This window comes from Pleurodeles waltl, chromosome 5 (genome assembly GCF_031143425.1).
Source record: "Pleurodeles waltl isolate 20211129_DDA chromosome 5, aPleWal1.hap1.20221129, whole genome shotgun sequence".
NCBI lineage: Eukaryota > Metazoa > Chordata > Amphibia > Caudata > Salamandridae > Pleurodeles > Pleurodeles waltl.
This window is the reverse complement of record NC_090444.1, coordinates 1843959358-1843978073: the sequence shown is the minus strand read 5'-3', so window position 1 is coordinate 1843978073 and position 18716 is coordinate 1843959358. Positions and strand designations below refer to the sequence as shown.

Here is an 18716-nt window from a genome sequence, read left to right as displayed (position 1 = left end):
CCTTGAGTAGTCTGAGCTGTTGCTGTGTCCATTTGCCATTTTGTGGTACAAATGCAAACGCAAAGAAGGTCATGATGGCCATTGTCGGCCGAGGTTTTGAATTGAACCCTTACCTGTGTTGGCCCAGGGCAGGTACCAAGGGCAGCTGACGTTCACATAGGTCCCGGGCACCCCGTCAGGCCAGCAGGCATAATCATCAAATGTCCTGTTACAGAACCTGCCTGCGGAAGAGAGAACAGTGGATAATAACTGAAAACCCATCATAGAGACAGTAAAGTTTAATATGGATGTTAAACCCAAGGAAAATACATCATTAACACATGTGCAACATGGGCTTGTGGGAAAGAAACAGAAGGAGGATAGGATTTTCTGTCTGTCCGTCTTGGTCACCGCCCTTGGTCACTGATCTGTTTTTCTCATTGTCACATTGGTGTGAGCATCCTCTCCCAGTCTCTCAGAGATATCCCTCATCTCAAGGCTCTCAGCTCAACAATCGCTCTTCAGACCATGAATAGTTCTTGAATTTGTAACCTGAAATTTGAATGTCTCTTTTCAGCAGCTGATCTGCTGACCTGTACCATAGCGATACCCATCATCCTAACCATGCGATTAGGAAAGTCAGCTACTTCTCTTTCGGTACACACCAACTCTAGAAATGGTCGCTCTACGATTGGCGGAATCCAACTAGTGATGTGATGAACTTTATGTTTTGCAGCAACTTGTGATCTAGTGAAGCTTGTGGTCAGAAAGTAGCTTTATTGGCTTATATTGGATTGTCTTGAGAAATTACTATTTTGCACTATTCAGGGGAGTACACGTCCACGCATCTTTAACGCAGAACTAAAGTGAACTACAGACGTATTTTGTTCACAAATATTTTTTCCTGCCTCCCATTAGCTCATCCTGGTTAATTAGATACAACGCTGCGAAAACCTAAACATATATTCCTATGCATTAGATTATTATTGTTTTACAGATATATGACAAAGAATGATAATTTATACTCGGATATGGTTGTTGTTTCATAGTGGTTTGAATATCTAGTAGCTTTAAGCATGTCTGCTAATTTTCATGGTTTTAGGAAGGCCCAGAAGTCATGTTATTCATGGTTGTACATTCACACATTTCTGAGGGGTACAACCTTGTTTTAAAACTTAGCAAATGGAAGCAGTATTTTAGGAGAATAATTGCTTACTGTTGTATTTATCTTCTTAAGGACGTCTTGCGCTTAAGAGAGTGCCACCTGTTCATTAGATACATCTTTGCTGAAAGTAGCAACTTTCTGTAACACAATTTGCTTGCTATTTTGACTTTAGGCCTCCCAACGTGTTACATATTGTTTAACAGATGGTGCATGTGACCGCAGGAATAGCCCCAACAGAAAGAAGTCAGCGGAGTGCTGGACCGAGTTCCACATGATGACCCCAGACACCAGAAGCAAGGGAGAAGTTTCTCCATGGGAACTGGGACAGAGAACACCCTTTTACTGGACCTGGTGAATTTGTTAAAAGTATGACCGTGTATTGAACCAATAGGTAAAGTCTTATCGTGCTTATCATTTGTGTGTTTCTTGCTTGCATGGCTTACAATTGTTTGTGGCTAATGCGTTGTTAAAAAGAGTGCACACAAATGTCATCCGGATAGGAGATGATTGAGAATGTAACTTACTTGTCTTGTGTCTTGTGCCCCAGAAGGAGTGTCTTTGAGTATACCCCAACAACAAGAAAGTAAGGTACATGCACTTGGATGTGAGTTGCAATGGGAAAGTGGGCAAGGTTGCTATGTCTCCTGATTTAACCAAATTGGTTTCACAGGTACTGTCCACATTGTGGTCCATAGAGCCCCACAATGTGGGATTCATCTGTGTGATGGAACCCATAAAGGTGAAGGTTGGGGAAAGCCAACATGTACAGGTTTATTTAGGACCTGTGGGTTATTAATAGCTTGGTTATCCCAAGTGTGCCGGTGATCCACAATCCTGCCACCATCTTTTCTTACATCTCCACAAACGTCTATTGGTTCACTGTGGTTGACCTTTGTTCTACTTTCTTCTCTATCCCCATATTTGAGGAAAGTCAGTATCTCCTCTCGTTCACATTCCAAGGGTCTCAACTTTTGTGGACCCAACTCTCGCAAGGATTTACAGAGACTCCTCAATCTTTTCACAGGTTCTGAAAGATGATTTTGACATGTTGATTTTCCTCCTGGGTTCTACTTTATTCCAATATGCAGATGATTGATTGTTGGTATCTGTTATTCTAGATCAGCGCAAGGAGGATTCAGTCCATCTCTTCACCGAACTGGCTAATAAATGGCACAAGACTTCAAGAGAAAAAAAACCCTGCAGTTCTGCTTTTCTTAAGTGCAATAACTTAGTCATGAAATCTCTGTTGCTAACCGCTACCTGTCCTTTGAACGAGCTGAAGCCATGCACAAGTTGCCCCATCCTGCAACTGTCTCCCAAGTACCTAGCTTTCTGGGAATGATTGGGAGCTGTAAACAGTAGATCTGGGCTACGCTGAAATAGCAAAGCCTTTGCAACTGGATGTTCGAAAATATATTCCTGGACCCTTGCAGTGGTTTTAGTAAAGGTGAAAAAGCATTTTCAAAAGTTAAAGAAACTGTGATTTGTACGTTCTCTTTAAAGCTCTCTGATTCTGTAAAACCTTTTATTGCACAGTCATGTACATAATGGTTTTGCACTTGGACTGCTGGTAGAAATACATGGGGATCAGAAAAAGCCCATAGCTGATTTATCTTCAAACTTTGGCACATTTGCGGCTGGGCTACCACCATGTCTATGGTCTGTGGTAGGGGCAGAAAATCTTGATGAAGCATCTGAAAATACTGTGTGAGTTCCCCTTTAACTGTTGCTGTGTCCCATTCTGTGGTTACGCTCCTGCTTACTGCGAAAACCCAGTACCTCTCCACCACCCGACTGTCTCAATGTGAAATTTTGTTGCTGCCTGCTTTCCATATTGCATTTGGCCATTGTCCCGCTTTGAACCCTGCTTAGCTAATGTCCACTAGTGACAGTGGAGAGACCCATGATTTGATTCTGGCTGCTAAAGTCCATATTGATTTGACTAATGTACCCATTACTGTGAGTTTACATATTTTGTGAATGGATTATGTCTCACAAACGATGAGGGTGTCCTAGCTGTTGGTTGTGGAGAGTTGTTGTTTATCCATTGTGAAATCAACGCAATTTGAAGACCTTATTGTGGTCGCTCGAGCTTGCATCCTAGCTAAAGAAAAGATGTTACTCTATACACAGACTCAGAGTACATGCTTGAAGTGATGCATGACTTTGGGCTCCTATGGTTGCTATGGGGTTTCATGACCTCAGCCGGCATGCCTATTAAAAATGGGCGATATGTCCAAACCTTTTAAATGTCTTGCAATTAGCAGAAAAGGTAAGAGTGATGAAGTGCACTGCACACCAGCACCCGCATGACGATGTTTCAAGGGGCAATGCCCTAGCTGATTCAGCTGCCAAGAACACTGCACTGTCTAAATCTTCTGATGTCGCTATGTATGTTGTGAGAACTGATCTATTTCCTGTATCAACAATAACAGATCTGTGTCAATTGCAGGAGCTATCCCCTGAAAGTCAAAAACAATTCTGGATCAAGCAGCAATGTAAAAGGGACCATGGGAGGGTGTAAAGAGCACTGGACAGGTAGACACACTGAAATGTCTACTCCTACCCAAAGCAGGTTGTATCAAAGAGAACCCCAAGTTGGTATGGTTGGCATGATACCTGCCACAGGCACCCATAGGTATACACCCTTCTTTTTGTCCATCGCCCAGAGATATTGCCAGTCCTGTGCCATCTGCCTGTCACACAGTGTCAGAAAAAGGTTCAGGGCCACCCCTACCACTCACTAATGCCCACTGCTGACGATGGTGCCCCATCACGCACATCCAGATGGATTTTATACAGATGCCTAACAGTGCAGATCATTTGTATGCCCAGAGATAGCCTGTGAGTTCTCAGGGTGATTGGAAGCATTTACCTGTGTAGGTGGCATCACAGTAACTAAGCAGTTGATCAGAGATTTTATCCCTCAGTTAGGGGTACTGAACCAAATCAGTAGTAAACATGGAACACACTTTGTGTCAGTAATAGTGCAGGGGGTTTGCAAAGACGTAGGGGTAGATCAGCATTTTCAATCAGCATTTTCATTGCACTTATCACTCAGAGTCTGCAGGTAAAATAGGAAGGAACAATGATACCCTAAAGAATATATAGTGAAGATATGTTCAGAGACACAGTTAAATGGCCCAGTGCCTGCCATTAGCATGATGGTCCGTGAGAGCATTCCCTTCCCAAAACACAAAATTGAGTCTGCACGAAATAATCAAAGGTCTGTGAGAGAGGGCCTCTTTTGTCATGGTTAGCCCACACTTTTTGTCTGGTATTTGATGTGGCCTCAAAGTTGTTAGTGCCCAGGGCCCCTGCTAACCAGGTTCCCTGGACCAGATCTCTTTCCCAAAACTGTTGTGATGAATTGGCACAATTAGCAACACCCTTAGCAGCCACTATAAGTCCCTAGGAGATGGTACTTAGGTACCCTATGGGGCACTAAGGGTAGGCCCCTGAGGGCAGCAGCACAGATTGTGCCACCCTCAAGGGCCCTGCATCCAGATACACCCAGCACTGCCAGTGCAGGCTAAGTGTCCTGGTGCAAACCTAAAATGCAAACTCGACATGGCACACAGCCTGTGTGCCCTGTCCACTATACACTGCATGCAATATAGGTAAGTCACCCCTATGGCAGGTCTTCTGGCCCTAATGCAGGGTGCACTATACTGTATGTGTGGGCATAGATGCATGAGCAATATGCCCCTTCTGTGTCCTTACCAAACCTAGGACATAGTAAGTGAACAGAGCAGCGCCCACTCCCGCTGCCCAGGAAATGACTCCTCCCTGGGCTTTTATCAAATCGAGTGCGGGGGCTGCCTATCCCCCCCACAGCCCTGGGGCCCACCACCTCCCCAGCAGGGCTTTTAACATATTGAGTGCTGGGGCACGTGGCCCCGCATCCCCAGGGACCACCACCTCCCCGGGCTATAATAAAAGAATGAAGAGGGTCCGTTGCAGACCCCCAAACCCTGGGGACCACCACCTCCCCAAGGCTAAACTTTAGATCTGTGCAGGGTGGCCGCACGGCACCCTGCATCCTCAGGGACCACCACCTCCCTGGGGCTATAATAAAAGAATGAAGGGAGTCCGTTGTGGCCCCTCGAGCCCCGGGGACCACCACCTCCCCGGGGCATTTCTGTAATTGTATGTGGGGTACTGCGTGACTTCCCCACCCCACAACCCCAGGGACCTCCACCGCCCCAGGGCATTGCTGTAATTGTATGCGGGAGGGCCACGTAGCCCCCCTGCAGCCCCGGGGACCGCCACCTCCCTGGGACTAATTACGTTGGAGGGGCCAGTTTAGCCCCCCTGGGGACCACTACACCCTAGGGCCAGCTCCTGCTATGTCCTGAGGTCCCCACTCACAGGACATAGATGTTTGCCGTGGCTTGGAGGCAGCTTTGACAGCTCCCACCAAGTCACACCAAACACTCTGCTCGCAGCGAGGGAGAGCTGTCAATCAGCTCTCCCTCACTGCGAGCAGAGGTTTCCTCTGTCTTCCTGCCCGTGGAGATGCAGGTAGGGAGACAGAGAAAATGCTTGCTCTCGCAGAGAGGGAGCCGCTCCCTCTCTGTGACTGCAATGTTGGCTCCCACAAGAAGCAGGGAGCCAGCTGTGACTGTAGGGGCCTTCAGGCTCCCCCCATGGTCTCCAACATTGTGACTAGGTGTCCTGGGGCAACGAGGTCACATGGCCAGGCCCCAGGTAGTGGGGTCCCTGGGGCCAAATCGGCCTGCAGAGGGGGGGGGTGTGTGCCCCCCTAAAAAAAAATTAGGCCAGGCTTCGAGTGATGGGGTCCCTACGGCCAAGATCGGCCTGGGAAGGGAGGCCCTCCTCCCCAAAATAATGTAATATTTAGATTGGGCCGTGGGGAATGGGGTCCCCAGGGCCGAGATAGGCCTGCAGAGGTAGGTCCATGTGGGGCTGGGTTGTTATAGGGGTTTACTGCTGGGACTGGCCCTTGCCATGCACTACTAATTACCCCAGATATTACAGCAGTCATGACAACTTCTATATCATCCTTAAAAGTATAAATGAAACATTAGCAGTCAAATTTTTAAAGAAAAAGCTGTGCAAGGTGGGAGCACGAGTTATAGTTACCTTAGGGTGCGAATTATAGTTACTCAAAAGAACTATAACTACAACTGCTGAATATCTATGGTTGTACGAGACTACTATAATGTCCCTGTAACCTTTGTTTTTTTCAGTGAATATATATATATATATATATATATATACATATATGTGTGTGTACGTGTATATATATATATATATATATATAAAATGTTCTAATTAGGAACTAGTTCCCATAGGAGAAGCTAATAACTTTGGCAAAGTTTGATGAATCTTCACAAAATTTTCAGAAGTAGTTTGCCAATCACTTCAGCTTTTGTCTGGAAAGTTTCAGGGTGATGCGTCAAGAGTGGGCCGGGGGTACCAAAACACATTTTCCCCAATGTAATTTCCCAAAGGGATTTTAGGCATAATACAGCCCGGACCCCTGAACTGGATTTCACCAAATTTGGCAGAAGGCTGAATCTTGGTCAGAAAGAGTGCTTTTTGTAATTTGATGCAAATCTGTTCAGTAGTTTTGGAGTTATTAAAGAAAAAGGATTTATGTATATCTAGAGATGCAGATCAATTGTGGATCCACTGTGTTGGATTGGCAGATCCACGTGACAACAGCAGTGCCATGATTGGCTGGCCACACCCTGAGAGAAAAATTGCATCTGCCATTTGTGAATTTGGACATGGTCCCTGAGGGGGAGGGGAAATAAAGTCTAACTCGGATATAAGAGGTCAGGGTAGAGATGTCCTGACCCCATAGGACTAATGGAGGGGTCTTTGAGAGACCCTTCATTAGCAAGGAATTGCCCACAAAATGTTTGGGGTGAGTGAGGATACGCAGATCCAACGTGGTGCTAAGCGCAACCCTCCTGTGAATCCGCGGCAGATCCGCGGATCCAGATCCCAGTTAAAAACAAGCATTTGCAATGCAATGGGTCTTGCCTTTGCTCAAGTTAGAACTTTTAGTGTTGTAAATTTATTAAATGGACTTTTCTTGCCACACAAACTGAAAATAAAAAAAGTAAAACAGGTGACATAAGTGAGCTGATTCAAAGCGCCATAGCCACCATGAGCATGAGCGCAAAGAAGACACCAAAGGAAAAAGAAGTTAATTCGCAGTCAAAATTATCAGCAAAAGTGCAATTTTCCATGTAACAGGGTCGATGGCCAAGGCGGTAATACAACCGTCCCATGGAGGGACAAATGTTAAGCATTTACCAATGATAACAAAAGATTTTTGAAAGGCAAGCCCAGAACGAGTGATAGTGATGGGCGTGCGGTGGGTGTGGTTAAAACCCAGATACATACCAACACGTCAGAAAAGCAGAACTTGCACGCTGCTATGCTTGACCTAAAGAATATACATCCACTCACAAACTAACTTGCACAACCACTTACACACCCACACGACCACTCACACACCCATACAGCCACTCGCACACCCACTCAGAGACCCAAAAAACTACTCACACACACAGACCCACAGAGGCAGTCACACACCCACCCACTCACACCCTCCCTACAGCCACTCGTACACCCACTCACAGACCCACACAGCCAGTCTCACACACACACACCACACACACACCACACACACACACCCAAGTACAGACATCTATAGCTACTCACACACCCACTCACAGACCAACACAGCCACTAACACTCCCACTCGCACAAACAGGTTATAGGGACGTTATAGTTAGGGAATAGCATTAAGTTACGTAGAAATTCACTGAAAAAAACTAACGTTACAGAGACATTATAGTTAGGAAATAGAATTTTTTTTAAACTTGGAAATTCACTAAAAAACAAAGGTTATAGGGACGTTATAGTTAGATTCAGATTTTACGCACGTAAAACCATAGTAATTCAACACTTATAATTATCTCAAGAAACTATAACTTGTGCCCTCGCCATGCACTGGTAATTACCCCACATATTACACCAGTTATGACATCTTCAATGATGAATATATATATATATATATATATATATATATATATATATATATATATATATACCAACAAAGATGTAAAAAGGAACTGATAACGCTATTTTTCACCTGAATTGTTTAATGAATGTTTCCTCTCGGAATAAAGGGGAGGTGGGAAAACACAGTCATATAATCCTACGGCATTATACTCATATATTCCTATCCATTAGAGTACTGATGTTGTACACATATATGACAAATAATGTATCAATAATTAATAATGAAATATAGTTGTCCTTTGACATTGGTTTAAAATTCAGTAGCTTTGAGCAAGTTTGCTAATTTTTATGGTTGTAGTAGGCTTAGAAACCATGCAATTTAAAGTTGTACATCTGTACATTTCTGGAGTGTAATTTTGCTTTCAAATCTGTCAACAGAAAGCACGATTTTATGAGAATACTGCGCTTGGCATTGTATTATAGGAATTATATGTTCTCCTCAAGGATGCCTTTTGCGTCTCCTAGGAGACGGCCCTACCACCTGCTGAATAGATAGATTATTGCTGAAAGTAACACGTTTTTTGTCACGTGATTAGGTTCCACAGACTTGTATTGAGAGGAAACAAAGATATACTGGCTAATCATTAAGTATTTGAGACATTATGCTCCAACTGGCCTTTTTCTAGCAAGAGCCCTGGTCAGTTGAATGGACAATTATCTTAATTATTTTTGATTAAAGGCAAGGTATACTTTGGGCGTCCCCATGTGTTGTTTTCTTTTCATTTTTTAAGATGGGACCACTTCCTGCCTTTAAAAAATGTTTGCGCCCCATTCACAGAGCCGGTAAAATCTGAATGTTTTGTGACAGCATTCCACTCGGGAAATATTCATACATGACCCTGCGACTCGCTATTAGGAAGGGACGCTCTTAACACTCCCCTTCCTAATACCGACTCGCAAACCCTATTTTGCGATTCAGTAATAGGTCACCAAATCACAAAGTAGGGTTAGTACATATGAAAAGGCTATTTAGCGGTCACAAACGGCCCGATTCCCTGTGTGCAACCGCTAAAATCTCTTGTACGTGTGTGGCCCTTAGAACCTGGCAACTTGCATTTTGGTGGCTTTGACCAAAAACCGTGAGGTCCTAGGCATATTGCCTGAAGTTGCAAGAATGTGCAATAACTTTGTGAACAACAAAAGGAAAACTTCACAGGGTGTTCACTGGTGCTACCCAAATTCTATGGTCGGCCCAAGTGTGACATTCCGTTTTCCCTAACCCTTAACCGGACAATGCACACAAAATCTTCTGTGTTCAGCATCTCAGGCTCCAACCATTCCTGCTACTATAAAAATGTGTGCTGGAAAGCTCTATCTAGTAAATTGGGTATTATCAGGGCCACTGGATTTATGCAGCAGAAGAGGGCCAAATTATGCAGCAGGGTTGAATAAATTATGTGGCAAGAAAAGGAAACTTATGTGGCGTAATGCAGCACGTTTTGTTATAGCATTACTTTATTATTGTGTCACTGCATTTTAGTCGTATTTTAACCCTTTGAGCTAGAAACAATTTTTTTGTTAAAAACTGCAGCTTATGAAGCAGATGATATATTATGTGTCAAATTTATAATTATACAAAAAAGACCACAGTCGCACAATCGCTTAATTCCAGTGGCCCTGCGTATTATAAAAAAGATGGGTAAGGGACCATAAATCGCACAATAAGTTTAGATTGACGCAGTCCATTTGCAAAAGTGGTGTTGTTTCAGCACAATGCCAGACACTCCGCGGAGTAAATAGTGTACTTACTACAGAGCAGAGAGAGCGAATCTCTTTACTACCGGAAGTAGATGTGGAATGGCCAGCTTCCCGGTACTGGATAGTGCAGAGAGCAAAGAGCTGTCAAAAACTAGTATTTTTTAGAAATAAGTTGAGGAAGTTGTCGTTTTGAAAATTATGTTTTAAAGTTGATATGTTTTTCCAAAAGCTAAAAAAACTATAAACCTAGCCTCTCAGTTTGTGATGTACTGACTTTGTACTGGCAAAGACGTTTCACTCATGTTGTTAAATAGAGGCCCCACTATTGGAAACAGTCAGGACTTGGTTTGTCCTTTCTCGGGTAATGACTCAGGCCAGATTTACAAGCAAGCGGCGCATCAGTACTGATGCGTCACTTTTCCTGCATCACCCTTGCCCCACCTAACGGAACAAAATTGTTGATGCTATTATGGCGCTTTGCTACACTAGCATCAAATATGTTGACACTAGTGTAGCAAAGTGCAAGGAGGCCAATTGATTTCAATGGGTGCGTCATTTTAACGGCTGCTCTGAGCAGGCATTAAAAATGACACCAAAAATGACGCAGTGAAATCTTGTAGCTTTTTTGGGCTTCCTAACGGGGGAACGCCCCTTTTGCATATATTATACCTGACGCATGCATAATGTGGCGCAAGGGGTCAAAAATTGATGGCACTGTGAAAATTGCCTCCTTGAGCCACATTATCGTTAAAAAAATAATAATCCGCTAATATGGCGCAAGGAGGCACTAGATCCTTGTAACTCTGGCCCTTGGTTTTTTATTTTTTCATTTGCCTTACTTAAGGTAGCTCTGACTCATCAAATTATTATAAAACATAAATATTATGTTTCAGAATACACAAATTCTGTGAGAGCAGGCTATGAATCCTTCACTGAGAACAGAAAGACAAGTTGTTTTTTCATGAATGAGGCTGAAATGTTATGGCTTTTCTAACGCTGCATTATACTTAGCTTTTGTGAAAGATTTTAAATTATGAAAATATAGGCAGGAAGCCTTCACCTCGTCCACCTGTGATTGGAAGGAAAATACTAGATAAAGGGAGCTTTGAATGGTCCCTTGATGGGCTGCCATGGTAACCAATGGTTTCTGCGCAAGGTTCTAAAACCAATGCTAATATAATAAAATGGCATGCAATAGTATTTTACAAACCTACAGTTTTGTTTCTGGTGCACAGGATGGCATTTATTGGGCACGTGATGACGGATGTCAAACAAAAGACAGCATACTTGCCATTGGATGACATTTTGGGGTTCACCGTGGCTTTTGTGTCGCACCCTAGATGCTGGGTCTGGTGGCTCCGTGGACTAAAACAACCTCTCCTGGGATGTCTGATTGACTTTACGGTCACAGTTTCAAACCGCCGTAGAACCACTCTGCGTTTCATCCTTCCAAGGTCGATGAGTACCATTGCGTTGTGTTACAATAACATCTATTATTTGTCAATAGTGCCTAGAGACATGGCAGGGTTGAATGTGCCCTTCTTGTTGCGTGACGGCTTCACGCAAAAGACAGCACTCTTGGAATAGGGGTGATTTTGGAGCAATACAAGACTCTTCGTGACCACATGTGAGTCAATTTGGAACATATTAGGAAACCATTATGGGACTTTAGTAACATTTGGTGGTGGGAATCAACTCTATGATGGCACCTATGGGGCATTTGAGGGTATTCTGGAGCACATGATGCCACTTGTGGCACATGTGATAACATTATTGAGGTCTGTAATTCTACATCTAGCAGGTTACCGCCAGCTCCCCATGCTGCCTCACCAGCCAGGCACTGCCAGGCTCTTGTCTGCCCAGGCTCCTTCTTCCATTCCAGGTCTCCAAAAACCCCTACAAGATCTCCTGGGGCCACAACAGCATTTGCTCTCCCTAGCCTCACCACACCACCCCGAACAACCACAGCGTCCCCAACCGCAGCTGGACTAAGGTCACCCAACACAACAGGGAACACGCCCTATGCACCACCCTACCCAATGACACCGCAGACCTGAACCTGGCAGTAGAGAAATTCAGTGCCTGGATCACCTGTGAGCAAACAACTGGAAAGAAAGTAGCGGGCTACCAGAAACACCTAGACCGGCCACATTCAAACGGCCCTCAACAACTACCACCACCAGCTCGAAGCCACCAAGAAGGAGGCCCTCACACGCCGGATCGAGACCAGCACCGACCACACCAAAGGACTCATTTATAGTCAATGAGTTCACCCGCCTGCAAGCCACAGACAACTCCACGCCCCCTCTCAGGACCTTTGTGACACCCTCGCCAATCACTTCCACAAGAAGATTGACACCATCTACAGAAACTTTGACCCTCTTAGTGCTGACTGCCCCGAAACCACCCCCACCATGGCCACCATCCACCCACTCAGTGCACCGAACAGAAACGCCCTCATGAACTCCATCCACTCGGGGGCACCCAACGACCCCTGCCCTCACCGACTCTTCAACCTAGCAAGCGATGTGATCAACCTCCAGCTTACCACCATCTTCAACCACGACCACTTTCCCAGAGGCCTGGAAACACACACATGCAAGACCTCCCACATGCCTGCAACATCGGTGTCAATTCTAGACAGCAAACTCTCCAAGAAACGCCAGGTCAATGCAGTCACCACATCCTGCCTCCACCAGCTCCGCAAAGTCTCCAAGTGGCTCCCACTCAACACAAGAAAAACAGTGATGCAAGCTCTCATCACAAGCACATTGGACTACAGCAACGCACTGTATGCGGGTACCAACACTGCACTAATGAAAAGACTCGAGACGGTCCAGAACTCAGCAGCAAGACTGATCCTCAACCTGCTCAAAAGGACCCACACCTCCCAGCACCTAAGAAACCTCCACTGGCTCCCCGTCCAGGTGAGATGTCAATTCAAGTTCCTTACGCACGTCTCCAAGTCCCTCCATGACCTAGGACTCGCCTACCTTAACAACCGCCTGAGCTTCCACCGACTGCCCAGAAACCTCTGCTCCGCTCACCGAGCCCTCACGTAGGTTGATGACAACACTTGTAGGACATGGCAGAAGACATCTTATTGGGGCATGAAAGGTCGCTTTGGCTAAGTGGGAAGATGGGTCAGAGAGGCACCCTGCATACCACTCAGATAGTTCCTCCCTTTGCAAACCACATTAAAACAGTAAAAACAGCCTGCAGGCACTCATGCGCACGCACGTGCACATACACACACACACACACACACACACACTGACATACAGATGCATAGGAAAACAACTACATGTGCTGATAAAGACACACAAATCAACATACCTTAAGGCACAAATGCACACAGGTATTCGGACTACAGGTCCATGTACACAGAAAAACACACATTTGAGTGCTGAAACAGTTGAACATATTGACAGGTATCAATGGACACAGAAAAAATACTACACAAGGTCAAGCAAAAACACCCAACCTTTTATATACAAATATCCAGCAACGGCTGAAGGAGGTAACCCTAATCCCTTCTAGGATTATTTTATATCTGTATAATTTTCAAGATGACGGCAGACAATTAGGTTGTCATGATAGAATAACACATAATACTGCCAACAAGGGTTGGGGCATGGTTGGAGTGATGATGTTTCACTCTAGGACTGGGCAGAAGTGCCCACCTGTAGGAAAGTTGACTTTTCTACGTGGTCACCCCCGTATTTTATTGCCTATTGATAGACCCAATATTTTTGCTGGTTTTAGAACTCTGTGCTCTTTACCCCTGCTAACCAGAAAGGTGCCTGTGCTCCCAGTTTAAACGTGGTTGAACTGCATACCCGTTAGTGGAATAATTAACTTACAGATAAGTGCCTAGTATATGGTTCAAATTGTACCCCGGGCCTGTAAGCTAAATGCCAATAGAGGACTGCAGCACTTATTGGGCCGTCCACTACAGTGGCAGTGCAAGCATGGCTGCAGGCCTCCCAGTGTAACATGACTCTAGCAGTGTAAAAATTCCATTTCGGTCTGGAGCCCTTCTAGCAGCTCTAAACCTCCCTGTCAAAAAGTGTAATATTATGTGAAAGGGAGGGGATGTAAGTCACCAAGTAATAATGCCAGAACTCAGCAGCAAGACTGATCCTCAACCTGCTCAAAAGGACCCACACCTCCCAGCACCTAAGAAACCTCTACTGGCTCCCCGTCCAGGTGAGATGTCAATTCAAGTTCCTAACGCACGTCTCCAAGTCCCTCCATGACCTAGGACTCGCCTACCTTAACAACCGCCTGAGCTTCCACCGACTGCCCAGAAACCTCTGCTCCGCTCACCGAGCCCTCACGTAGGTTGATGACAACACTTGTAGGACATGGCAGAAGACATCTTATTGGGGCATGAAAGGTCGCTTTGGCTAAGTGGGAAGATGGGTCAGAGAGGCACCCTGCATACCACTCAGATAGTTCCTCCCTTTGCAAACCACATTAAAACAGTAAAACCAGCCTGCAGGCACTCATGCGCACGCACGTGCACATACACACACACACACACACACACACACTGACATACAGATGCATAGGAAAACAACTACATGTGCTGATAAAGACACACAAATCAACATACCTTAAGGCACAAATGCACACAGGTATTCGGACTACAGGTACCATGTACACAGAAAAACACACATTTGAGTGCTGAAACAGTTGAACATATTGACAGGTATCAATGGACACAGAAAAAATACTACACAAGGTCAAGCAAAAACACCCAACCTTTTATATACAAATATCCAGCAACGGCTGAAGGAGGTAACCCTAATCCCTTCTAGGATTATTTTATATCTGTATAATTTTCAAGATGACGGCAGACAATTAGGTTGTCATGATAGAATAACACATAATACTGCCAACAAGGGTTGGGGCATGGTTGGAGTGATGATGTTTCACTCTAGGACTGGGCAGAAGTGCCCACCTGTAGGAAAGTTGACTTTTCTACGTGGTCACCCCCGTATTTTTTTGCCTATTGATAGACCCAATATTTTTGCTGGTTTTAGAACTCTGTGCTCTTTACCCCTGCTAACCAGAAAGGTGCCTGTGCTCCCAGTTTAAACGTGGTTGAACTGCATACCCGTTAGTGGAATAATTAACTTACAGATAAGTGCCTAGTATATGGTTCAAATTGTACCCCGGGCCTGTAAGCTAAATGCCAATAGAGGACTGCAGCACTTATTGGGCCGTCCACTACAGTGGCAGTGCAAGCATGGCTGCAGGCCTCCCAGTGTAACATGACTCTAGCAGTGTAAAAATTCCATTTCGGTCTGGAGCCCTTCTAGCAGCTCTAAACCTCCCTGTCAAAAAGTGTAATATTATGTGAAAGGGGAGGGGATGTAAGTCACCAAGTAATAATGCCACAACTCTGTGCATCCAATTAGGCCTCAGTAATTTACACCTGAGCTCAACTATTGGAAACTATGTCACAGAGCACACAGGCTTAACTTAGGAGAAATGTGTAAAGCATTTATCAGTACCAAAAGAGTTATAAGAGAGAAAACATACCATAATAAAAATCACACTTCCATCGTGAAAATAGAGTAAAATTTAATGAACAAATAATTGTTTAATTATTTTTCTAGCTGGTTTCGTCAGCGGTCAAATGCTGTTCAATGTCGACCTTGATGAAATTCCTCTGTGTTTGGAGCTAAATGTTTTTGTGGAAGTTGACCTCCTTTCGCCCTTTCAGCTGGAGAAACTGGTGAGTGAATTTGACCTGCAATTCAGCATCCATGGCTGCGGGTTCTGTTCTGGTCTCCGCTGGTTCTCTGGAGGAAAAGTTAAAAAATATATATTTAAGTGTCCAGCTGTGCAGATTATAGAGTCAGAAAAGTACACTCTAACACAAGCAAAGGGGCTGGGACCTTGTGAGCACCACTTGGGGGTTAGGACTCACTCTCCCAAAACCACTAGCAGGGTTCAGAGCAAACCCAGTTAGAACTGCTCAGCTGGGCTCTTGGAAAAACTAGGATTCTTGCAGCTTTTTTGGTCCTTTAGCTTAACAGGAGGTCAGCCAGCTGACCCTCGGAGTCCGCGTCTCTGTCCTGGGTTCAAGTGGGAGCAGGTCCAGTCCCTTGAGTCTCTCTCCACAAGGTTAACAGCAGGTGCAGTCCTTCATCTGTCTTCCACAGGTCAAGATGTGTTCTGCAGAAGATACTCAGGAGTGCCACATTAGCGGTTGGCAGTAGCTTGTAGTTGGGGAACTGCTTGACCAATCGGTTCTCTGGAGCAACCCTATCTACTTTGACATAATTTCCAGAAGAGTTGGCCCTAAACAATCCCACGGTGCGCTGTTCTGCTAAGCTTCAACAAGGCATAATCTTTCCTCCCCAGGGCAGCGCTCTGGACACACCCCTGAGGTGTGTCTAGGGATATGAGAAACTCCCCTTGCACACCAGGTCTAAAAAAAAGGTTTTCCCCTACTAGGATTGGTGCCAAACTGACTACCTGGACAATGGAAAGGGCAGGCCTAGGTACATCTGCCAGTGACAGGGGATGCCCCTTGAAGCTTGTGCAGTGTGTGGGCACATCTCCTAGGCCATCCTGTCAGAAGGAGGTCACGCCTCCTCACACTCAAGGCCTTTTTGTTCCCTTTACTGGGAGCCATTCCCACCTCCACACAGGAGCCAGCAAGCTGCCGGGTGATAGTTGCGAATTAACCTTGAAAAAGCTACCAGAGGCTTTAGACAGAAAATAGACATTTAATTTTATCATTAAGTTGTTTTTTTTTAACTATGGACATGAGTGTTTGAAGTATTTTCCTAGCTAGTTCAATCTAAAGTTAGCTTCTATTACGTGTAATAAAGTGATCTAGTATTTTATGTGGCACAGCCAGCCTTGTTCAAGTAAAAAATGGGTTTGGGGCCTTTTTCCGTGTAAGGACATATGAAAACATTAATTACACGTGCCCTATATTTAAATACAATGCACCCTGCCTTAGGGCAGATAAGGCCTACTTTAAGGGTGAGTTGCTACTATTTATGCTTATCAAAAGGGGGATTTTGACAGGTCTAAAGTCATGCTGTACATGGTCACTTTAGTGATGGCACAACAGGTGATGCAGTTACATGTGGCATTTAACTTACAGGCCCTGGGCACATGGGGTGTCATATACTAGGGACTTATAGGTAAGTTAAATGTGCCAATCAAGGATTTTAACCAATTTGACAAGTTTTAAGGGGGTCAGAAAACATGCACTGTGCCTCGTTAGGAGGAAGTCAGTGCACAGAGTCCAAAAACCAACAGCATCAGTCCAAAAACATGGGGATGAACATGCAAAAAGAGTAACTTTCTTACACTCCCTTTAAAACAACTAATGTCACCCATATGTAAGCATTACACCTGTGGGAAATTGGGTTGTTGGTTGACTGGGGGTGAGCCCTGGCCAAGCAACAGCCACAATCCTTTGCAGGGTGAACTACAAAAAGTCACTAATTTAACCTGTGCTTAACCCTGGGTAGCTTGGCATCAAAAGCAGTCAGGCTAAACTTAGAAGCAATGTGTTAAGTATTTATGCAGTACACAAACACCAACACAGTGAAAATACAACATATTAAAAATCCCAAACCCATTTAGAAAAATAGAGAAACTTTAAAAAAAACTATTTGACAACTAAAATCACCAACATCCAATTAGTAGAACTGGAGTTATGATTTTTTAAAGTTTAAAGTTCAAAATAGGAAGCCCTCAGTTTAAAATAATGGCCACCTGGGCACCTTCAGCACCACAACCATGGGTCCAGGAGTGGGTGGAGACTTCTTGGGGGTTCAAGACGTACTCAGGCTGGGTCCAGGTGCAGGTTCAAGATGGTGGGAGCCTGTTATGTCCCTGTGGCTCTGAACAGGAGGCCAGCTAAACTAGCCCTTAGAGTCACTTCTGAAGTCCTGGGTGCAGGTGAAGCTGCAGGGCTCCACAGCAGGACTGGCCTCTGAAGGTTCAAGGCAGGCTCCAGGCAGCAAAGCAGTCCTTCCAGGTACAGAAGCAGACTCGTAGAGTGCACAGGAAGTCACAGCAACAAGGAGCCCTCTGAGAGCCTTTCCGCAGGTCAAGTAGTGAACTGAGAAGCAGTTCTGAGAGCCCTATTTTTTATATCCTGGTGCCCTACTCCTAGAAATTGGGTGATATGTCCAGAAGGGTTCTCTGAAGTTCTAGGAATTTCCTGCATCCCCTGCACTGGCTCCTAGCTGCCTGCACTGATAATACAGGATCATTAAGCTTATTGTGTGGCAACAGAGCACAGCCTATTCAGGTGTAAGTTGGGCTGTGTGAGCTCTGCCCCCCAATCAGGTCAGTTAATGGCCCATTCAGGCCCTGCTAATCCTGCTATTGTGTGACTATCTGGGGTGAATTCACAAAGTCTCGACTGTCAATTACACCCAGTCATGTGACCTAAGGCAGGGCAGGGCAGGGCCAAGGGCAGGAAAATGCCAACTTTCTAAAGGTGGCATTTTCAAACTTGTAATGATAAATCAGACTTAAAAAGGGTTTATCATTACAAGTTCATAGATACCAAACATAACATATCTACCACCTCTGGTTTTGGAATTACAGTGTATTAAATATAATAAGGAATTCTCAATGTTATCCTGTGGGAGGGGTATGCCTCACAGCAGTGAAAAAACAACTTTGGGAGTTTTCACTACCAGGACATGTAAAACAAAAAAGTACATGTCCTACCTTTTAATTACATAGCACTCTACCCTATGGGATACCTAAGGCCTACCATAGGGATAAAATATATGTAATAAAAGGTGAGTTTAAGGCT

The 18716-nt window shown here is 44.8% G+C and overlaps 1 protein-coding gene across 1 annotated transcript in view; it reads right to left on the bottom strand.

Moving 5' to 3' along the window:
* Positions 1-11376, bottom strand: part of GLP1R (glucagon like peptide 1 receptor) — a 960977-nt gene extending 949601 nt beyond the window's left edge. Inside the window, exons 1-2 of the mRNA XM_069236652.1 lie at positions 11199-11376; positions 114-221 (exon numbers count right to left, since the gene is read on the bottom strand). Of these exons, the coding sequence (XP_069092753.1) occupies positions 114-221; positions 11199-11376 (286 nt within the window). The remainder of the gene's footprint in view (positions 1-113; positions 222-11198) is intronic.
* Positions 11377-18716: the final 7340 nt, after the last annotated feature.